The following is a 25,009-nucleotide window of genomic DNA, read 5'->3' on the forward strand; positions in this document are numbered from 1 at the left end:
CTATAAGCATTGATTAACATTCCTGTGTATTTAGGGGTCAGAAATGCAAGGAAACAATACCAATTCTATTTGGAATGCTATTTAAATAGCAAGGTACAAAACTTTGAAAGTATCAATTCTCCAGGTAGCACTAAATAATTTCAAATTGTAAAAAAAGAGGTACAGGGAAAGTGGAAGTTTTTAAAGAACTATTTTCCTTTACATTCCAGTGTTAATCCAACCATAGATTACTACTTTGATAACTGAGCTCTTGAACATTAACTTTGTTTTGAACGTACTCCTTTTATCTTTTCTGTGTAAAACTTCTCTGGAAGTCAAAGGGTCTCTTGTAAGATCAGGAATTTCAAGGCTAAGTCACATTCTCAGAGCCTGATTATACAGAGATCTGGATAATATAATCATGGGGATAAACAAACCATGAAAATATCAGCCCCGTGCATTTTAACTCAGCACTTGAACATCTTGTGAGAGATTCAAACCAGTTTTAATTCAGCACTACATTTTAGAGAGGATCTTTAAAATAGATTTTGATTTTTACTGGAGATCTCATCTACCTTAAAATTCTCAAAAAAGCCCTGGCATTTCCCTCTTTGTATTCATTACCAGAGTAAGGACGCACATAAGAGTATTGCATGCAAACTGTTAGATTTTATGTTCACAGACATTAAAGTAGCTGAACTACTTTTCAGAACAGATTTAGGCTAAATAAAGAAAAAATATTGACAACATTCTTCCTAAATTACTTTTCTATGAATCAACTTGCAAGGCATCTCAAACCTTGCACTGCAAATTTAACTATCATCCTGAATTAGTTACTATTTTTTTAATGACTAACGGGTTTTTTTTGACTCCCACCATCACGGAACAAACTCTACTGGCATATTTTGATTGATCAGGACACTGTACTTCTCTGGCAAGACAGCTCATACAGAACTTGGGATAGGATGCATACATGCCAGGGGGAGCATTTGGGAATGCAAACCCTGGGTGGACCAAGCTCAGGAAGGGTAGAAGCAGCATGCCCCAGTCTGTTATCAGGAGATTGAGCTCCTCTGAGAGCACTGTGTGATCATCCATCAGTCATCATGAGGGGCACCACACATGGGCTCAATAATCTAGACAGGGATGGCTTTTTCCACTTGAGAGCTTCAAAGTGGAGATTTCCGGCCTGATGGGCTGAGTCTGCTTTTCCAGCCTGAGCTCTTAATAAATAAACATTCTGTGTTTGCAGATGTTGCACCCTCTCTGACAGGCAGAAATCCATGTAGAGAAGTGCTGAAGTGCACACAGAATTTTTATGCCAAAAGACAAGCCCTGTTTCCCATCTGCTTGTGGCAGACACAGAGGCCCCATCTCAGGTCTGGTTTTTCTCTACATTCACCTGAAGTTTCCATAGCAGTCACTTAGCTAATGCCTATTAACTTTTTTAAATGCCCATGAAAAATGACATATTCTATTGGCTTTTAAAAATCCACCCTGTGGGACATAAAACAAATTTAATAAAGCAAAAAGATCAAAGCTCATTAAAATATTCTTGTAAGAACTGAAAGCAGCCATTATACATGAAAATTCCTAGCAGGACCATTCTCCTGTTTACCACCAAGGGAAAACATCATTCTAAGCTAAGCATGCCCTCTTTCATTAAATGTATACCAGGTCCCAAACCCCAGCCCTCTCTGGAGTCATTGCTCAGCTCTGTCAGTTAAGTAAATATGCTCATCAGAGGATCTAGCAGTACACACAGATGAGGCAGATATGAAGTCCATTTCCCTTGAAATCAATAGGAAGTTGGCTGTTAGACACTATAATTGAGTTAGGGTTTCATTTGGGAATCTGTGGTAAATGTTCCCACTGTTACTGTCACAGGGGTGCAAGAAAGTATCCGACAGCTGTGGCTGGATCTCTGGCACCATTAATGGCACAGCCAGCTGAGACCTGCTGCAAAAGGCTTACCTTACATGCTCAAACCTGGCATTCTAAGACTAAACCCATCCTGGGCTAGAGAGGGCAGCTAGACTGGCAGGCTCTCTGCTTATTCCAACAAAATATTGATTTAAAATTGGGCAAGGATTCAAAAACCTTCTGATGCTTAATGAAAAAAGTCAGGGACAAGGATATTTAAGGAGGAATAAGGGGTTAAGCCCCCCAAGAAGTCCTTGGTTAGGGATAATTATAGCAGTGATAAATACAATGTAGGGATTGATTTTGCCTCCTTTTTCCAACCATGGAACCATGGAGTTTAAAGCACAGGTCACTGCAAAACATCACTAAGAAATAGGATATACACTTGCACATGCCAGATCACAGGAGCAATCTCACTCCAAGGGCAATGAAGCCAAGTTTGCACCAGGGCCAAGGAGAGCTCCAACACCCAGCGTTACCTCACACACCCAGGAATTACCCAGACTCTCCTCAGCCCAAAGCTTATCCCCACATATGGAGAGTCATCTATACAGCACAGCCAATGCTCACTTAATGGGCAAAACAATTAAGTATTTAGGCAGGTATAGACTGCATGTTTCTGATTTTGGAGGCATTAGGGGTCTGGATTTTTACACCTCTGCTATTTTAGACAACTTTCCCCTTGTGCAGCCAGTACAGAGCAGGGCAGACTTCTTTGCTGCACACCTAGAACAGGATGGATAAAATTACTTTTGCACACTCCAGTACAGCAGGAACTCACACTATTTAAAAGGGATTTTCTAAACTACAGTGCAAAACACCGTAAGGCAGATCCCAGGAGGACTGACAAAATCTGGCAAATTCTTAAACTACACTCACACATACTAGTTACTGTAGGACTGTATTGTAGTTGTAGCGCTATTTTAAGAGGGAAGCCAATTGGGCATTACATAAGCTCTTTATGCTATACATCTTTTCACAACTTATATTCAAATATTTTTATTTTATTTAAGCATATATGCCATATATATGCATATTTGCCAAATAAATTACATAATAACTTAATTTGCATAATCCATACTTTAGTGTTGCATAATCCATACTTTAGTGAAGTTTTTTTTTTTTTTTTAGTTTTGGTACTCTTTAACCCATAGCCTCCTTAAGGGAAAAACCTGTTTAAAATTTGATTCACACCATTATTCTGTGATAGTGTCATTAGTGTATTAAGTCTTCTTAACCAGGCCCATTCCTGCAATAATTTAATTTTCACAGTTCCCATCAACTCCAATACTCATTCCAATATGGCTTCACCGACAGATCTGAGCCTTATTGAAGTAATACTTTTTGACTTTTTTTTGATGTGACTAGAAGGGTTCTGAGAATGGCTAATTTCCTAAACATTGCACATGTGCAACCACCAACAACTCAGTCCTTTGTGAAAGAACATGAGTTCTTTAAAAGTGTCTTCTCTTTCACTACAGCCATTCTGTTCTGCAGCAATGTAACAAATTATTTGTGAAAATACATGCACCTACTTCTTATTTATACATACTAGATTTATACCATGAATTCACCTTGTTTTAATTATGCATCATTGCCTAGTGATACAGGAAACAGACTTCTACCCATCTTGATTGAGAAAACTAGCATCTCAAAAATTTTTTTCTTTTTAAAGTGAAGATAAGTTACTGTATTAAAAATAATTGAGGTATTTTTTGTCAGATGATTGGACACTGAATACACATAAGAAATCACCAAGAGTATTGTGTGCTGGTCTACGTGCTAACCTTGAGCTGCAGTTTATCTATTGCCTGCAATTCAGGAGACAATAAGGTATTTTACCCAATCAGCTGATCAGCTGAAGAACTCAAAAGACTGAAATGGCTTTGAAATACACAGCCTTTTAGATATCAAATTACCCTTGGAACTCTCTACCCAGAAGTAACTCAAACAAAACCCATTTGAAATACTGCTTCAATATTCAAAAAAATCAATAATTTAAACCACAGGTTGAACATTTTTACTGCTTCCACAGCAGAGTGTCGTTTTTTGAAATGAAAATGCTAACGGCACCAAAGGGGAAAGCTCCGGCCAGCCGAGATGTGTGTGTGCAGGCGGGGATTGGCTGGAAATGCTGCCTTGCTTTTCCTCCCCCAGTTACGTTTACATAAGATCTCTTAAAATAAACAACTCTCATTTCCACCACTTGGAAAAAATATGTTTTTCTTTGTTGCACTTGATGTTTCTGTCCCTGAGAGCTGGGCAATATCAAGACACTTCACTGTAAACACACATTCTGAATGCAAATACTCCATCCTCAATTATGCTATTAAGTCATATTATTTTGTATCTAACAGGCACTAGCACTGTGGTTTTGAATATCGGCAAGCACACTGTGAACTCCTGACTAATAGATAGAAAAGCAGGAATATGGGTGATGCTGTATTCCAACATTTACAGTAGGAGCAGGAAGCAGTACAGAGCATGCTGCAAAAGTCAAACAGGTATGGATATTCCACTGCCCATGACACCTGCTCATTTAGGGAGAGAAACGGCTGGCTGGAAAAAGATTTCTTAAAAGACCGGGAACACACATATGGAAGAGACCTAGTAGGAATGTGAATGCTTGAACAGGCTAGACATGGAGAATGTTGGACACAGAATCAAGTCTCTCCTCTGCATAAATTTAACCATCAGGTATATTTTTAGCAGAGTTTGAAATATGTTACCCTCTAGAAACTGTTATTTTTTTATCATTTAAAATCTCATTAAATCTTTGCACTCTCTGGAACTATTTTTTAAAATTTTGTTAAAGGAGGAATGCAAGAAACACAAAACACACAACCCAAAAAGCAATTAAATAAATATCACAAGAGAAAGCTTATGTATCTGGAGGTCTATAACTCCCAACACACAGTATGAACAATTTCAGTTAGGGCAACAAAGTATCACTTTTAGTATTGTAAAGGGGCATAAGAAAGAAGTCATGAGATTGATGGTCGTTGGTCTATCATTTTAGTACTTTACTCTCAGATATATTCTTACTCTCTGACACATTTTTAGAGCCTTCTCTAACCACAGTGTTAAAATAGAAATGAAAATGTAAATTATGTTATGAAAGTAAAGTTTCTCAAGCAAAAAAATATGTATTTATATATAGACATTATTATTGTGAAGTGAAAATTAGATTTGCATTTCTGTTTCTAGAAAAAAGAAATTGTTATATACTATTATGAATGTTCTGGCTGATAGACTTGTTCAAGTTTAACCAAGATAAATGCAGATTTTTAGCCTAGAATAAAAAATGATGAAAATATAACTATTTAAGAAATAGACACTCAAAAATATATACTCCAAAAATTTGGACATGGATTCCAATATTCTGTTCTTCTTAAAGGCACAAAAAAATTCTGGATATCAAACAAAAATATCCACTCATGTCAAGAGAGAAATTCATCTGAGTTTGAATATACCCAGAATACAGGAACATAAGATTTTGCTTATTTATGTGTTTGAGACCTATGTTACCTCCACGTGAAATCACCTATTTCAGGTAATCCTGTCAGTCTTTAAAATATACCTCCTACACAAGAGCAGCAATCAACTGACCTTCTGAGAACACTGTTCTTGGCAGCAGTATAAACTTAAACACAATAATAAAAATCCAGTAGCAACAGAAAACACGATATTCATCCTCTCCTCAATTCCTGCAAAGATAGGGAGGAAAAAAAAGCTCAAGTTTGTGCTGGAGTTAAGGGATTTGGGCTCTTACAGACCACCCTGGGCAGAAGCTCCAAGCACGTGCAACAAGTGGGTTCTATGAACTGCCAGCATCTCCTTCTGCTCCATCCCAGCACACCCAAACCAGGCAGTACAGGCTGGGGGCAGTTCTGATTCCCTTGGCAGAAGTCAAGCCATGAAGTTCATCACCACTGACAATATTTAGATAGATTTAAGACCCAGTCCAATATAGCACAGGCTGGCAGTAGGTTAATCTTGAAATACAAAGCATGGATACTCATGGCAAAGCTTGTGTTCAGAAAATAAAAGGGATGTAGGCTTCTGGCTCTTATTTGCTGTTGCAGCTACTGCCTGGAATGGAACTACATCCCTCAGCCAGAAGGACTGATAATTCTCTTGCTGTAGCCTCTGGATGTTTCCTCTAACGATCCCAACATCACTCCTATCTTGTCTGGATTGACTTTTGCTCAGCATGCTTTCAACCATGCCCCAGTCTCCCACAAACACTTGAACAATGCAATCAGCTGCTCCAGCTAAATCAGCTGAGAGTTATAAAGCTGAGTTTCGACATATTGAAAACACTTCAATCAATGTCACTTTACTAAACCTTCTCTATGGTTTGATATACAGATTAAATAAAAGGGTGCAAACAGGAACCCTCCTGCACTGCACAGGGAGAGAACCATCCCAGGCAATAAAGCTGAACACAACACTGACACTGCACCGACACCGCGCTCCTCTCGCTCCATTGTTTAAGCATGAGGCTTGACAACAGACCAGGAAGATGCTTTGGGACAGACTGCATCAGGGACATTTGGGAAATGTTTCCAATTTATATAGATTCCACAGACATATAAGATAGACCAACAACTGCATATGAAAAAGATTGGTAGGTTTAAAACAAATTATTTCTAAAATAGGTTGGCTGCTGATGCTGTTTAACAGCAGCATTGTTGCCATACAATTTTTGTTACAGGCTGTCATGTTGCAACAGGGCTTTACACACATACATTTACTATACCATGTGAATTACTAGAAACATGCCTTTTTATGTTTGTGTGATTTATTAAAGCATAAATCATAATAGCATGTGCCAGAAATTCCTTTTGAAGGATGTAATAAGGTAACAATTATCCTCTGAACTCCTTTCTTTGTCTTCAGAGAATAAAATGCATTAGAACATATCCATTTGCTGCCCCATAACAGAAAATGAAAGCAACCGTGATGGTTGCACTGTATGCTTTCAGCTCCTGCAGTTGGCTGGTGAAGTGAGCTTTGTTCCTGAATATTCCGTCAGAGACAAAACAACAGTTTTGCCAGTACTTTTAAAGAATGAACCTTAAAAACAGTAAGACAAAATTAATTGAAGAGGTTTGTTTTTACATATGTGCAGACGGATGTGGAAAAATCCTACATATAAATATTAAATGTAAATTTAAAGTATAAAGAAAATTATGTACACAAGGCCTCCCTGTATGGTTTTGACTTGAATCAATGTACTTCACCTTTTTCATTTTATGCAACAAGTCACAGGATCTGATTCAGTGGAATTGTAGCGTTTTCTTCTGTGGAAATATACACAGAGGAGCAACATTACAAGTACTGATAAATTCCCCTCAGAGAAGATTTAAGGCCTTTTAGATTAGCCTGTGAATGTTTGGAGTTGTGTGTTTGATGAATGGCACAGTGAGAATGTTCTTAATGTACCATGATTTTATCCAATTATTTTTGAAGGAAAAATCATAAACTAACATTCACTACATAGAAGGTGCTACATAAAGGTATTATTAACTGCAGGTAAGTAGAAGCAGCAAGATCACAGGATAAAATTTGCTTTATTAATTTAAAGAAAGTATAATTTAATTTGTCAAATTTTGATTGTTTTATAATACTATTTCTATGGAAGAAGAAATATATGTGTGGTTTAAATTTAAAAGAAAAAAAATAAAACCAAGTTTCAGTAGCAACCCAGAATTCAGCTATTTTTTTCTTCTTCCAGAAAGACACTGCACCCAAACCACATACCCCAAATGCTTAGGAGTAAAATGATGTGGACCTCTGAAACAAATGTGATTTCCAGGAATCAAAGTGGATATTAAGTTTCACTCTGCTCAAGTGACATCATAACATTCTTAACAACTAAGTACCTATATATATACACACACCTTCTTTGGTTTAGCTCACGATATACAAAGAGCTATATTGTTCATAGATTTTGCAGATACTAACTCAAAATTAAATCACAATGTCATGTGAAGATCCAATCATGTGTTGTGCAATTCTGATTCTGCAGGATATTTACCTTTGTAATGAACTTCAAGAAAGTCCACATACCATGTCATTTTATTGAATGAAAAATTTAAGTCATAACAAAGTCGTGCTTGGCTGAATTTGATGTCTGTACTCCTGTACTGCCCAGGTTCTCTCTGCTTAATATTCCTGACCATTTCCATTGGCTTTGGGTCAGAATCTGGAATCCATATTTTCATTAGATTTTGTATTATAGTTTATGCCATATTATAGCATATTATAGTTATGCGCAGTGTGCATATATTTTACTCAGAGCACCATTATGACCTGCTCATACTCTGTCACATTTAGGGACAGACACAATGCCAATTAAAGTGCATTCAGAATGCCACACATGATAGTTATGATGGCTGGCAAGCATCCTTATTAACAACCATACTTTTTCAACAACAACACATATACAGCAGTTCCCTGGAAACAAGATCATTTTAGGACTCCACTAAATAGATCACAATACCATAATTACTGCCATGGTCAAGTCACACAGTTTGGTGAAGTTCTGTACACGAGAATTTTGATACCCTGTGTTTATCTAAAGTTCAAACCGACTAAAATAAAAGAGCACATGTCACTGCTTTTCTAATATTACATGCTTAAGCCTTATTTTATTTACAGCTTCCAGCAGCTCTCAGCTCGGTGCTGGTTGTGCTGGCTGCCACGTAGCTGGAGAAGGCTAACAAACCCCTGCGTGTTCACATGACAACCTTTGTGCAAACGCATCCTTATTCTGTCATCTACTGGCAGCGCGCTCCCAGCCATGGGCTCTGCCAGTCCTTACCAGTTTGCCAATTACACAAGCTGCTTCCCAGACATCAGACAAAAATTCCATAAGACTGCTGTGCGAGCGTACCCTAATTAACCATCAGCTTAATTAGACAATTTACTGTGTAATTAGCAGGCAATTAGTCAACACCTCTCAGATCTTATTGACTGCTGTGACAGCCTTCCTTAGTCTACACATTCCCATACGCTTCCACGACCATGATCCCAGCCCTATCCTGTACAACAGCAACCCTTGCAAGGGAAGGGAAATCATATTACATAACAAGGGAAGAGGAAGAAAAATCAATATATAGCCTGTTCATTTATTGAACTGTCTTCTAGCCAAGACTTTCTTTTCTCTAGGAGTAGAAGGTCAGCTGCTAACAAAGAAATGTTCAGCTATAACATCAGCTTAAGTCTTTTTCATTTCTAATGTGGTTAAGGAATTTATTTCTTTTTTCCTCTCATACTGCACTAAATCATCAAAGAAGTCAGGCAAGCAGAAGTTAAAGAAAAAAAAACTTACTAACATATTTTAAGTTTAAATATATGTTCTAGAATAGTCAAAAGGTGGTGATAGCTGCTTTTGAGACCTATAGCTTGCATTGTAACTGCAATTACTGCTTCATAGTCTGAAATGCTCAAGGAGAGCCAAAATAAAGTATAAAATGTCAATACTCAATAATAATTTAATAGCATTAGTGTAATTAAGTAGAAATAATTTGTGAAGTAGTATCAAGTATCCTCCACACAAATCTAAAGTTGTATGTCCTTATAACACAAGAAGTGAGAAATTATAATTAAAGACTAATATAACATGGATATTAATGGATTCCTAAAAATGTGTGTTCCTCTTTCCTTTTTCTATAGACTGAAAATTGGATTTTGCAATTAGCATTGACAAGAGCTTTTTGGATAATTCTTAAAGTAGTAATTCCAAAGTTCACAGAATGGAAACTCTTGTGTCCTCCTGGAGTTAACTCTAGAGGATTTATTCACAAAAACCCTACACTACGTGGCTGAAGGATAGAATCCCACAATTGCTATTTTAGTTAAAAAATAGGTAATTCTGTTTCTCAAATAATGTCAAGAAATGTTATTTAGAATACACTCACATACATATTTGGATTACTAAAGGTATTTTAACATAAGAACCTGTCAGGTTTTTTAAACATATGGGGCTTCATTCTGCTTTTGCAACAATGTCAATCAGAAGTAAATGCAATTATATCACCATGAGATTCAAAAATCAGCTCTTTGCTTTCTTAACTTCTTGTGTGGGCAAATCAGATGTTGAACACAGCCTTATCCTTTTAATTTACCAAGTGGGAACTCAAGACCTGAGATGACTCAAACACTTAAAGACAAGTGTATCACCTGTACACAGAAGCTGCACTGGTATAACCGAAAATTCCTTGAAAAATGATCAAGGTAAACCTTGTAAACACATGTGTGGAAACAATGCCAGCTCAGAGATAGTTACTTCATTTCAGCCAATGCCTGTAAATTCTTAGCAGAAGCTGTACAGCACCATAAACATGCTTGACACCAATCTCAGCATCCCCGTACAGTCAATTTGGGCCCACATTTCTGCAAACATCTTGCAAGACTGCATGGTCCAAGCAGGAACCTTGGGGCAAGAGCTGCTGCATGAGGTGCTCCAGGTCTCCCCAGCCTGGGGTGCAGAGCAGAACAGCAGCCACCCAGAGCAAGGCTGCCTTGTAAGGTGCCCAGCTGGAGCAGAAACCACCAGTGCTGCCAGGGAGGAGCCCTGGCAGGTGCTCCCCAAGGCACCTCAGCCTCGGCATGCCAGTGGGTACAGGTGGGACACAAAGGGTCACCTGGGCTCTCGCAGAAGCCAGCCTTTGGCCTCAGCAAAAATGCTGAACTGTAAATCAGAGCAACTGAATCATGACTACCACTTTTCCTTTATTCCACTTCAGTATCTCAGTAGGCCTAGAGTGAAGTCTAGATGGTATTCTGGATTTATTTTTATAATTAGAATGTGGAAATGAATGAAAAAACCCTGAACTCTGACACATGCACTTAATCAAATGGGGAGAATCAAAAAGCCAATGACTTGACAGAAGGGAAACTTCTGTCATTCTATATTGACAAAATAAAAGATTTCATTTTTTTCCTGAATGCCAGTGGTTAGCTTTTAAAGTGGATCATAATAATTTCAAAAAATAGGGAAGTTTGTAATTTATGCTGAAACTGGAAAATATTACGTATGGCTTTATGTTTTGAGAGTCATAGGCGTGTTTTAGATATAACTATTAAGAAAAATATCCTACAATCTTTTCTAATAAATTATAAAATATAGTAATGCCACTTAAGAAAGTTAGATGCAGTTGGTTGGCACAAAAAAAAGGTTTGCAACAAATCTCAATTGAGCATGGAAAATATGTGAAAATTCTAAATTTCAGAATTACACTTGCCAATTTCTAGCTTACATTCAAACTGCCCTTTTAGCTGAAATCCTTCCAGACAAAAAATTATGTGAGTCATTTACAAGATCACCAACAACCTTCCAAGGACATAAAAAACAACCACAGAAAAATGTAGCAGAATGGTATTTTACACAAGTATGTTATATATTTGCTTTTTAGAATCCTGTTTATTCAGGATGTGATATTCAAAAATGTTGAGTACTTCAGACACAGCCAACTGCAGATCCTCAGCAGTTTTGGAAAATCATGCATGTGTGCTCTCCTTGTCTCTCTCGATAAATATTTGAAGGTATTTTCAGAAGAATTACGTAAATAAAGCAAAATTAGTAAAGAGCAAAGCAGCTTCTTCAGGATAAAAAGAAATCATTCTGATTCTTAACCAGTATAAAATTTGCATCCATTTTGTTTGACTGACTGGGTAATAGTTGTACTATGAATGGAAATTATGTCCTCTCTCAAGTAGTGGTCACTATTAGAACAGCACATATTACGCTGAGCAGGAATGAACACTCCTACTTTTGGAAGCTTTGTTTTATATAAAGGCTTATGTAGCAAAATCCTCAGTGTTGCAGTCTGTATGCTCATTCAGCATTACACTTGAACTGTTCCTCAGTTATGCCAATTTAAGTGCACTATATGTTTCACTACAAAACACAACAGTTAGTTTTCAGATTAAAAAATACCTTAAAGACTGATTTACAAGTCTTTTATACATAAACTGCCTGGAATATCCAAGTTCAAGATTAATGTTCACACTTACACTTAGTATATGTATATGCACTCTGGCTACACTGTTTTAAGCCAGACTCCAGAACAAAAAGACAGGAAAAAGAAACAACCTCTAAATACTATGTAAAAAATCTCCAGATGTATAGAAACCAAACACTTTAGATGTAACTGAGAATCCTGCAGCCTACCAAGAGCCAGTTTTAGACATGTATCTGGTTTTACCTTTGCTGGCCAGCTTTGTGTGCAGCTCTGAGGAAGGTAAGCCATTGCCAGCTTAGGCTTTGTGGAACTTATGCCACGAGCTCGAGGCATAGGGCATAAAAGTTCCAGCCATGCTCACTCTGCTCCATGAGGGTGAATGGCAGAAAAAATGATAACATGGAAGAAAACTGCTGATGCTCTGTTTGTAAAAATCTGTCCTTCAGCACAGATGAGGTTTACTGACTCAATGTGCAACACCCCTGCATGACAGATCTCTCTGTCTTCCGCTGATGAACTGTCACATTGTGCTCCACGCCTTGAGATAACAGACTTCTCCATGAGAGACTCCGTGTAGAAAAGAGACTCCCACTGCAGGAGAAGTGCAGCATTTCTGTGATATTTAATGCTACAGGAAGAGTGGGACTAAATATTTCCCCAGAGGTTTAATTTTTATCACGAACATGTAAAAGTTTTTCACTTCTAAAGTAGTAAACACAATCACAGAGAGAGAGAGAGAAACTTTTTACAGATTGTTGCTAAACTCTTACTTTAAAAATGCAGTTTGTTATCTTCAGCCTTTGAAATATTATTTGGTTGAAATAACCAGAATTACAGATGGCAAAACAGATTTTTGAATGGTCCAAAGCACCTCACTTGCAAATTCACTGGTGTCAAGATGCACACCTGCACCAGTTTAAGGTGGGCATCTACCTGGTGCAGCCTTCAGCTGTGATAGGAAAGTCCTTGGCTTATCAATAGTAGCCAAGCTATTGATAAGCTTGTTAAAGCTCTCAGTCCTGGGATCTTTGGTCTCTCTTTCACTGTGTTCAAGCTGTGCCACATCTATCCAGATGGATTCTTCCAGGGTGAAGACACGCCAAACCCCTACATCACCAGGGGTATGTATGGACTGATGAAAAAGAATGGTTAAATGCAATCCTTTCCAGGTCCTCAGACAGCAAGTTTGAAGCTTTTGAAGTTATTTGTGTACAAAGAAGTCTCCATCTTTATTTAAATGGGGTAGGGTAAAACTAAGTAGAGAGATGAGAGCTGAACCTTTAAGTTGAACACATCACAGAAATAGTTTTTCTCACAGAAAAAGGAGGAAAGTCTGTTTTCCTGCTACTTAGATTCACATAATTATTTGTTCCTTTTTTATGGCTAAATAACACATTTTCTGTAAAAAAATAAAATGGCATAACTACAGCATTTTAAAAGATAATAATTACTTTCCGTAGCACTTCTCTAGCATAGCCTTTTACCTCTCCTGTTAAACATCGCTGATTTTGTGCACTGATCTAAAAATACAAAATTATGAGACAATAAAGATCACATTTCTTGTTAAAATTCTTTCAGAAATATTGAACAAAATGAAGGATATAACTCCTAAAAACATGAAACCAATAATAATAATTTAAAAAAACCCAAACTTTTAAAACTTGTAAAACAAGAAAATAATTTAACTTAAGAGTCTTGTATGCTAAGGAATCTCATAAAATGCTCATTCTTCTGTTCAAAAATGTAGTTAATAAAACTTGTCTAATGCTATTTAGTAGAAAGGCAAACAGTCCCTTTTATATTTGACATTAACAATCTGATCATTTGTCTCCCCAAAGAAAGCCCATACAGCTTTCATACAGACCACACAATAAAGAATAGTAATATTTCTGTTTACTGAGATATCAACTGGCATTTCGTTGCAAGTCAATGGTCTATCTTTGCTACAGCATACTAGACCTCAATCTGGCATCTACAAATGTCAAGAGTATAAAAAAAAAATTATAGGATGGAAATCAAAAGCATGTTCTAAATTCCTAAAAACCAAACAAAGTTCACCTAGACATATTTGCTGCAGAAATGAGTACAATATTCAGCTGTCAATCTTGAAAAACAATGAGGGAGCGATGCTGTCAGTAGGACAGGATAATAACATTTCAAGCAGATGTTCAGGCGGGGCTCTAATTCTCACTGAACTCCCTTGGTAAGCATTTAATTTCTTTATCATATGCAAGCTAGGCAAATTGTACTTCATCAAAACTGTATTGTGAAATATTAATATTTCATATTATAGCAAAACTCCATAGAATAACCTTTGTCATATTAAGAACATCAGAATTTCAAATGTCATGGTTCTGCATTTTAATGCATCTTAAATAGCTTTTTGGCTTGGCACCATAAATTATAACTAGTTTAATCTAAATTACTATGCTGTAATATCATACAAAAATATACATTTTGTAATACAGATTCACTTCTGTGAAATACTAATGTTATGGAAAACAATGCATCATTGTACTATGATTTTTTACCACCTTCAATTATGAAACGAGGTGCACACAGTGCAAATGTACAGAGAGAGAACTAGCTGGAGCCTGAATATGTATATTTCAAAAACAGCACATAGAAATGCAATAGATGCTGGGCAAGTTAATTAATTCTCTGTCAGCAATCATTTTTATTTAGAAATGGTTCTGAAAATGTATTGTAAAATCTACATCTGTAAACTGCATAAACATATATTATGGCTAGAAAGTTTCCTCCTCTATGGTTTAGTTCAGATTTAATCTCATTTTAATTGTAGCTTTGTTTTTAAAATCATCCATGCAGCTTGCTCCATATGTAATGAAGAAAATTAAAGATTAAAAATGAAGTTAGTCTGCATGTTGATTTCTGCTGGTTCTCATAATAAAGGCAACTGATTCTGCATTATTGAAAGCGACAGCATCACAAATCAATGCATGTCACAACAAAATAAAGACAGATGTATCTGATTAATCAGAATTAAATTTTAGAAGTGAAGGAAGCATCTAAAAATCAAAGCAAACATTTCTGCTAACCCAGTTGTTCTTTCATCTTTCTAAACAGCCCGTACAATGCAGTGAGAGAACAACAAAGCCTGAATTCAGCTCATAAACCCTAATTTCTGTTATGAAATCCTCATTGTGGTAGTGAATATGGCATAGGAATGTACACACCTCATATAACCTTTAACTAATTTTGATACTATGTTTATAAAAACTTTCTGATTACAGGTTTTAATAGAAATTTTGTGTTATAAACAATATTCACTAACAAATTCTTAGTAAATAAACCAGCTCAATATAACACTTCTCCCAAAACCCTCCCACTCACAGTTATGTGTCTAATTAATGCAGTATGTGTCATTCTGCATGTAGTTTTCTGTTCATCTAAGCTCTAAAAGAGGTAATAATTGGTATCCATTTATTGTGGACTACATGATATGCAGCTCCTCCATTTCCCTTCAGTACCTTACAAACAGAATTCACAAATAACGTTGCTGCATACAGTTATCTGAACAAGACAGAAATACTATTTGAACCAACAGAGCAATGAGCTATTGATCCTGCAGTCAAAAAGGGAAGACATGAATGCAGAAAAAGTGTGTGAAGAGACACTTCTATTCTGCTACCATTTGTCTTTCCTAGTGATTGTCCATTTCAAAAGCAGTTATTCCCTTTTCGGAGGAAATCAAATCTAGTTGATACTAAAGCAGCTGTGCAAAGATGTTTAATTTAATAAATAAAATTGTGCGAGTTACTATCTCCCTCCCAGATACCATCAGACACATACAGGTACAATCCCCTGTGATTAATATTTGCACTGCACTATAATGTCCATAATCTTCTAAAGTATGTAGAGTGCAGTATATTTTGAAGTATAAATACCCTGAAGGAATTTCAGCTATTTCTTACGTTAGCTTTTTCGTAGGTTTCAACAATAGTACAGTAGTATGCAAGAACAAACTTTGCTGAATCACTCCCAGTTGAAATGCTTACCCTACAAACAGAAAATGCTACAAAGGTTGTCATGAAGGCAATTATGAGCAAGGTACGTGGGTGTTTAAAAAGGGAGCGAGCACGGCACCAAACAGTGCGCTGTGTGCTAACTCCCTCTGGGCAGAATGTGAAGCTTTCAAGGTGAGGCCAAGATACACGAGGATTAGAAAGACTAGGGGAGTAAATTACAGCCCAGAGGCTGAACTTCACCACTGCTACCCAACAGCTCCTCTGCAGAAGGCAGTACGTGGGCTGCAGGGATCCCTGGCCTTGCGTTTTAGAAGAGCATTCTGTGCTAGATGATGGAGGAGAGAAAAGGAGAAGTAGCTCATACAAAATAAATCCTGTGTCTTATGAGAATCACAGCTCTTCAGCCCGAGTCCTTTTTATCTCTATCCTTGGATCCCCTTCTTCCAAGATTTATCATGCTTTTCTCTGACCTTATTCCATCACACCGTAGTTAATGCATGGAAATTTGTGAATGGGCTGTATATGCTTTTCACCACCTATATGTCACTCCTACTTAGCCTACATCAGTCTCTTTCCCTGAAGTGCCAAAGGATGCCCATGGTAAACATGGGTTCCCCTATCAGTGTCAAACGCAGTGGCAAATTCAGAACCAATTGGTTCTGGAAAAGGGAGAATTTTTCCTGCTGCTAAGTTCCCCGTGGCCACAGAGGCAGGTTATGCTTGACAAATCAGAAGGAAGCCCAACAGTAAGCCTTACCAGGAAAGATAAAATAAGGAGATGAGGGAAGAACACAGAATCCTGCTTGCACCACATACAACCAAGGCTGCAGTGGAAAAGCTTCAGCTGCCAAAATCTGTGTCTAACAAGCTCTCTCCCTTCTCAGAAGCTCTTCCACTCTTGGGAACTGTACTGTCTGGGGAGCTGCTCCCCCTCCTCCCACCAACTCCACAGGCTTAGATCAGGAAATCTTTGCTCTTGATCCTGCTGTGTAGTTTGCTTTGACTATCTGACAGTGCAGGACAGCTCAGTCTGAAATCCCCACCGTTGGTACCACAGCCCAAGAGAGCATTCTTCTCCCTGCTAAAAGCTGCACAAGATTTATGTCTACATAATCAGAAGCCAAATTAGCAAAAAAAAGTCAGCACATTATGGCAATCTATAATATTTCAAACTCTCTACCAACAACTTGTTCTAGCATTAAGTCAACAAGAACAGTCTTTCTCTATACTCCGTTTATATAAGAACTGCGGTAACCTATTTAGCTTTTCTTCCCATTTGAAATAGTTATTTCTGAAGTACTAAGTACCACATTGCTCTGATAAATAAGAGCAATTTCACTTCTGCAGCACCTGTAGGAAGTGCTGTACTATGAAGAACACATTAATAAAAACTAGGCAGCACTTGGGTGGGACACAGTTCTACTAGACACAACACGATTCAATATCATAATATTAGAAGGAAGCTTAAGCAGAAATAACAATCACTGAACTAGAATTCACTAGATAACACTTTTCTGAACTTACTAACTTAAATAATACCTGCAATAACTTATTGCAACAAATTCTTTAAAAAAAACTTGAAAGATCTTCATCTGAGTCACACCTGCAGAGCACGGCATCCAGTGGAACACTTTGCAGGCGCCATTTCAGAAATGACTCAGAGTCTGCTGCTTAGTATAGCACCAACATCACTTCCTACAACATGCATGTCTTTCCTCCTGAACTCCCACCCAAGCTGGAACTCAGCCTGTGTCTGTTTAGCTCTCGAGATGCACAGTAATCAACGTGCAGTCTGGCAGGACTGCCAGCACACCAGCAATAAAACTGATAAAAAAATAAGTCTCAGTACTTGCTATGAGTTGGCTGTAGCATAGGCACTGAATAATTACAGCCGATGGTATGTTATACATGTAAGTCAGTTGTAAACATACTTGAATAACATTTATGTCCTAAAAAGTATTTTAATAAGAAGCCCTGGGAAGTAGATTGGAATCTTCACTGCAATCCAGATGAACACTTACTTCCCCAGGACTACCACAGGTGTAAGAGACAGCAGAATCAAGCCTGACTTATTTTAAAGTATTCTGCAGCAATACAGCATTTTGTTCTTGACCTTCCCCATACTAGAGAGGCACCCACTATAGTTAATTTACCTATAGTACTTACTTACCCATGGAAAAGTGGAAGAGGAACAAATCCACCTTCTCTGTTCTGCTCCATCTATCAGTAGCCTTGTATATCCCCCTCTGAACCAAGAATAAAAAGCCCTTGTATCCAAATTAAATTCAAAAGCTTTCTTCAGCCCACACCACTCTAGGCTACTGGTTAACAATACATGGCTATTACTCACACTGTTACTGAGGCCTATGTTCAAGGATTCACCTTTTCTTCCCCTCTCCACAAATAAAACCATATCTACAACTCAGCTCAAAACCTGTTTCTTTTCTCTCTGTTTATCAAAGTTATTTTCTTTCACTCTAAACTTCTTGCTCAGTCTCACTTCACCATTTTGAATGTAGCAAGAAGTTGCAATTCTCCCAAATTCAAACAAGCAATTACACACTTAAAACTACACAAAATGCTTTTTATAAGGTGCCACACTGAGCCATGGGCTTAAAGACTTAATTCTAACTCCTTCCTCCTCCACTACATGTTACTGAAGGTTGATGTCACTGTGTTTTTCTCTTCATAGGCTTGGTTTTATGCTGCCTCCATCTTTCTCTTCCACTTCCCACCCAGCCTCCCCCTTGCAGCCACATGATCACATTGCAGCTGCACCTCCAGTTCAATGGCTTATCTTGGCAGCCTCTGGCTCAGAATCCGCCTTTCATGGGTTATGTGACAAAGCTGTTACTCATTCCCTCCACATCCTGATCCTTCACAGAAAACATTTTCACTGCAGTATTTAAAAAAAAAAAAATCACTTAATTGTTGACTAATATTAGAAGTTGGGGCAATATAAGGGAAGAATGTAACAACAAACAGAACCAGAAATTGTGTCACTGCACTGTGGAAAGCTTACAGACTAGTTGGACTACACAATGCATCACAACCATTCCCTGCTACTTCATGCTAGTTGGATATAACAGAACCAATCCCCAAAGATTCAGATTTTTCAATTATACAAAGATACATGAAAAATACACATAAAATATTAAAAAATATTAAAATATTTCCTCACCTTATCCAGGGAGAATGTTTTAGTGACAGCAAAGCCCCATCCAGCTTCAAATGCTCTTCGAATCATTGAAGAACTAGTAGCAGGGGTTGCACTGGCAATGCCAAAAGGATTTGGAAACTTCAGTCCAGCCATTTCTACACTGATATCCACTAAATCTATAGGAGTATAGAAGAGAGGTAGTTCTGGAACTGTAGAAACTGCAACACCATATAAGGACTGTAAAAAAAAATACAAACAAACAACACTAAACCACTGATTTTTTTTTTCTCATCTATTTTTATACAATTTATTATTAATCCTATTAAGGGGATAATTAATACATAATAACCGAAAGTTCAAATACTCTATTTTGTGTTCAGACTTGAAAATCAGCAAAACATGCAAACACTCACCTATGTAACATCTTCAGCCCAAACAGTCGTCATGCTGAAATACTGAAATACTATGCTATGCTGGAAATAACACTGACAGTAACAAAACTAATGAAGAAAATGTTACTTTACATCCTGTACAGATAAGCCTGGTTAAGTCCAAACATTTGTTCAGCCTTTCTGAAGAGCCATCTCTATTCCCTACAGCAGTCAGATTGAAAAAAAAAACAGGGTATGCAGACAGACCCTTTCTATTTCTCTTCTCAGGTGCCAATCCAGAAAAAGTATAGAAAAATGAGGGGAAAGCATCATGTGGAGGATCACTCAGCCCTAACTCTATGTATTCTGAACCTCTGAACATTTTTCCCCCACTTTGAAAGATTTCTATACAGCCTATACAATGGCATATCTATACAACACTAATTTTGGGTCTATATTTAATTCTAGTAGTATGAATATACTTCAAGACTGAAAAAGTTAGTGTCTGATTGCCATCAAAAACATAATACACATTATGGCCGTGCCACCACAGTCACTATTGTTTTCATTTGAGAGAGTCTTTTCTCTGAAGAGTCATTGAAAAGCATTCAATGTACATGTTGAATCTAATAATATAAAAATTGCAGAGAGAAAAGCTTTTTCCATGTATGGATACTGAACAGCATCCTGATTAGGTTGTGGTGGATAGAATTTAAGTCTTTGTTCACTCAAATGGTTGACTCAATAAAATCACAAAGAAACAAAGCAGGAACTTCTAACACAGAGAAGCCCTACACTGTCTGTGTTCCTAGTAAGTCACAGCTAAGAGCGCAGCAGTTTCTTCTATCTTTAAAAAAGAAGACTTTTTTTCAGCAGGGCAAAAAGAACGAGTACTTGAATTTCAGAGAAGACTTTCTGTAGCAGACTAAAAACCTCAGCCACTCAGAAATTGCTGAGTCAAAGCCCTTTTGGGCTTTTTGATTTATTTTTTTTCTTTAGAGAACTTATTTAATCAATTTCTACCTGTGAAAACTAAAAAAGCACAGATGGGATGAGGAGTTTTTTGTCCTGTTTTTGGTGCCTTTTGTTTCCTAGGCTCATTTAAAACCTGAGAGTTCATGTCTGTTTTGTTTTGGGATTGTGTGGATTCCCCTCACACTATTCTGCGCCCAGATTTTCGAATCTTCAGACAAAGGGGATACATTGTGGGGCCAAATTTTCTGATGGCTTAAAAGCACTGAAAGTAGTGGAACTGTCCTAGCTTGAATGATGAGAACCTGAATGGATCCCTAATGGTGGACATTTTGAGAAAAGCTAATTTCTAAAGATCCCTACACTTGGGACCAAACTTGCTTCAGTATCGTGGCCTCTAAGCTGGAGACCAGTGCAGTTACACTTGATAAAAAGCCAAACATGCCCCATTTCTTCCTTCCTGAGTGATCACTGCTTCCTCCACGTCATACCCCACAGGACTATTTTTCTACACCAAGAGCATCTGAGTTCTTCCAAATCTAAACTGCCTGGCATTCTACATCTCAAAAGCTTTTGTTAACTGGAAAAAAAAAAAAAAAAAAAAAAAAGGAGGAAAAATTAATTTTGTCTTTTATCTTTTTATTACTTTGAGTTTGATTTCATCCTTTTAACTTTTTTTTTTTCTTAACTAATATTTCAATTGCAAAATGTTGTTTGCAATGCCAAACCAGAAAATCCTGTATCACACAATTCAAATTAAAGCATTTTGTAAATGCCGGCACTTTTGTCTCCTACATATCTGAAAGTGGGGAAATCCACTGAAATCAACACTGATATATTGAACTCTTACAAAAAAAACCTTTGATTTTCATTCTTACAGAATGACATCAAAGAAAGACTTAAGGAAAATTGTTTGGTCAACTCCACTCTTTGCGCACGTGTGAGCAATAAATCAAATTTTCTACTTTGATATAATTTGCTATTCAGAATCATTCAAATGTTCTCTGTGAATACATTTCAGTCTGAAGATTGATCACAAACAATTCACAGCTTGTACAACTGTAAATATAATTTGCTATAGACAAATAGGCAGAGAGTGCTGAATATGAAGCTGAAGATCCATTGTACTGTTTCTTTGCTCAGTCAGGACAATTAAATCTCTAAAAGTTGTTCTCACCTAAAATGAACACTGCTTGAAAGTGATTCTTAGCAACCTTTCTGTGGTAAAATAGAAAACATACCCTATTACAAGACAAAAAGAAAAAAAAAACGCACCAAAGCAGTGAAAGACTTTTGAAGCACACGGTTGAAAATAACCCATGTATGAAATGTAGGAATACGCCCTGCCTCCTGCGTGCCATCATTCAAACCACTCTAAAGCCACTTCCCAAACTGCATAGGGGCCCATTTCTCCTGCCTTACTTCCCTTCCAAAGAGCAGAACCACAAAGAATTCCACCCACATGCACTCAGGCCCCACAATATTTGCCTAATGATTTGTTAATGATGAAGTGACCCAAGCAGAGGTGGCAGGGGCAGAAATACAAAAGGTTTCAATTGAATAAAGCAAGCATCTAAAACCACACAGGGGCAGGATGCAGCTACAGGTTCAGCAGTCAGTGGCAATGCATCTTTGGAGATTTATCTCCCTCCTCCAATCACTTATTTTTTTGCTGCTTCTTTCCTTTCAGCACAATGCTTATAAAATAAATACATTTTATAAGCCTTGATGCATTGTTTTCTACAAAGCAAAATTTTTGGCAAACAAAAATGGTATATAGTTTCCTGAAAGTGAAATCATCTTTATAATGAAGGATTTCCCTGACATTGCACAAACAAATAGGAAAAGAAAGCCTGCAGGCAAGAGTTTATTTATAATAACTCTTCTCTTGATTTTCAGAAGTAGAGGACAAAAAGTGTGGTCTATTCTTCCTCTCAATTTGATGCCAACCAGCTCAGCTACCAATATTGCAGGTACTTGCAATCATGACCATTTCTTGGTGACTGGAACACAGTGGTGAAAAATCCCCAGCACATTGCAAGCAGTGGGTCTACTTCACCCTAAAGAGGGTAAAGGACTGGCCTGAAGGCAAAAGCACGGGAGCTGCAGCGCAGGGCTGAGAGACAGGAACTCAGTGTTAGATCTGATGCAATTTTTGACATTAATTTTCTTTAGATGGAGAAAATTCCTAACCAGAGTGATATGGTCTAACTACATTTTCTGGCCTTTAACAAAGACAGACTGTGAAAGCAAGTAGTTGTATTACTGTTATTTTTCACAGAGAGCCTGCTCCACAAGTGAAAGTGCCTGGAAGAGTTTTCCTGAATACCTCCATCTTACTCTGGCTTTCTCCATTTTGAGGTCTGATCTTAAAACATGTCTTTTCTCCCTTGCTTCTGCTATCCTCTCTCCATTAATTAACTTGGTGGTAAATATGTTTATATTATTTCATACAATCTCTGAATGGTTGTGGTTGGAAGGACACATGGGGACTATCTTGTCCAGCACCCTTGCTACAGCAGGTTTGCTCAGGGCTCTGTCCACTTTGAGAGAGATTTTCTCAGCTCCTTTCTGGCTTTCTCTTTCTGTAACAGACACATTGCTTATTCAGGAGCAAGCAACTAAATTACCAGGCTTCCTGAGCCTGCCTTGAATTCACCTTTTTTGCAAATGGTGCTTTATTGCTGCCTGCTAGTTTTCATACTTTGTTCTAGCTAAACAAAAGAACATTAACTTTTTCCTGCAGTTCTTCTGAAAAGAAACAGACAACGTAATTAATGGCTTCAAATTCAAGCTTCCTGGGAACCTCTCAATTCTGGTATTGATTATGAAGTAATGTATATTCATGCTCAATAATGTATAATGCATGCTCAAGGAATATATGAGAATGGTCGATCTTGGTGAAGAATCAACACTATACTCTTCAGAGACAAAGCCCATATATTTTCTGACAGCATAGGTAAAGAAAAAATAGAAAATATACAATAGTGGTTCAAAATAACACTGTGATGTGCTCAAAATTCATCTTGAATGATGTCTTAGTGAAGTGCAATTTATATCAGTTGGGATCTAGGCCTCTATTCTCTAAATGTATCAGGTACATTTCAGTCTATGAAAAATATAAAAGAAACTTCCACAGTGTAAGGTTACAGTAAAGAAGAAAATAGATTTAAATAAATGAAAACTTACTGTGATTTAGGAAAAAAAAGCCACTTTTAAAAAGGGATTTGAGTGAGATGAAGATGGCAGCTTGACTGTCATATATGGGAAAACAGCCCACAGGTAAGTGCATGAATAGAGCAGGAGTGAAGCATTAGGACTGGCACAGTCATCCAAGACGAAAATACTGGAACTGTCTACTCTCAGAGATAGGCATAGAAAATTAAAAGTTAGTCCTTTTAACTTTTGTGAGTTATCCTGAATACAACTATTGTACTATTAAATCCATTCACACATCAAAAACAAGTGAATGGTAACTGAGGCCTAGAAGAGAACAGCAGTCTGTATTACCTCTGCACAAGATCATAAAGTCACTGTTGGACAAAAGCAAAGGCTTACAATCCCCAAACTAAATAAATCACTAAGATTAAGTAATTGAAATTTTTATGTCATTCATGGAATAACAAATGAAGGTTGAATTGTGAGAAACCATGAGTAGTAGAAAATTGCATGAATTGGGCTGATTCTGTTTGGATCTCTAAAGATTTGCAAGGAATGGTTCTAGAAGACTGACTGTATTTCCTAACAGGTTCTACTACAGCTATCCTTAGTTAGGCTTTGACCGGTCATGTTTATGGAAACTAACCTGACACAGCTGCAAGCAACAATTTTTGAGATGAACCTATGCCTCATATAGTGGGAGGAATATGTTAAGAGGCAGGAGATATTTAGGCAACTAATGATGGAAAGTTTCCAGCATAAGAGCAGCCAAGAAGCTTCTGTAAATAACTCTCAGTATTGAACATAAGGCATTTGTGCTGAAGAGTCCTGGAGTCTGGATCTCACGCCTGACTTGACCACGTGCCAGAGCTTGCAGTGACTGGAGATTCAGGGCACATATCAGCCCCATCTGTTCGCTTAGCCTTTTGCCTGGAGTAGGTTGGGATACAAGCAGCGTGCTGTTCAAACACTGCATTCTGCAAGCAGCCAGGATGGTAGGTTTGAGTTACACTCTTTGACATTGTCTTGGACTAGATGAGAAATCCTATGGAATAGTTTTATTTTGATGAAGACTGACTGCATCATTTATAGACCCTGGTGCTGAGCTAGTTGGTGATTTTGGAAATGGCTACCTACTCCTTAACTGAAACAGACAGTATCAATGCATTTATTAAAAATTTAATGTGTACTTGATTCAGACACACAGTTCACAGGATGGTTGCCTGCTTTAGAATCTCACAGCAGAGAGAAAGTAAGGTGGTGTGCAAGAGTATTTTTTCATTTGCTTTTGGAATTTTCCAGAATACAGCTCAGCTGTGAACTGAGTGCCTGTGCACACACATGAGCACAAAGGCATGCACATGTGCACGCATCTGTCCCTATAAACAGTAGGGTAACAAAATCCTTCTCTTACCCTTCTCTAAACAACTTCTTTAAAAACAAACTCCTCCAGTCACTAAAATTTCTACCAGCTCCAAACAC

The 25,009-nt window shown here is 37.5% G+C and overlaps 1 protein-coding gene across 7 annotated transcripts in view; it reads right to left on the reverse strand.

Moving 5' to 3' along the window:
- Positions 1 to 25,009, reverse strand: part of DPYD (dihydropyrimidine dehydrogenase) — a 329,803-nt gene that overhangs the window by 137,856 nt on the left and 166,938 nt on the right. For all 7 annotated transcript variants that reach the window (XR_012581360.1, XR_012581361.1, XM_074546150.1 and 4 more), the window contains exon 13: positions 19,047 to 19,262. Coding sequence is in view for 5 of the 7 variants with exons in the window: in XM_074546150.1 (XP_074402251.1) it covers positions 19,047 to 19,262 (216 nt within the window). In the remaining 2 variants the exon portion in view is untranslated. The remainder of the gene's footprint in view (positions 1 to 19,046; positions 19,263 to 25,009) is intronic.

This window comes from Zonotrichia albicollis, chromosome 8 (genome assembly GCF_047830755.1).
Source record: "Zonotrichia albicollis isolate bZonAlb1 chromosome 8, bZonAlb1.hap1, whole genome shotgun sequence".
NCBI lineage: Eukaryota > Metazoa > Chordata > Aves > Passeriformes > Passerellidae > Zonotrichia > Zonotrichia albicollis.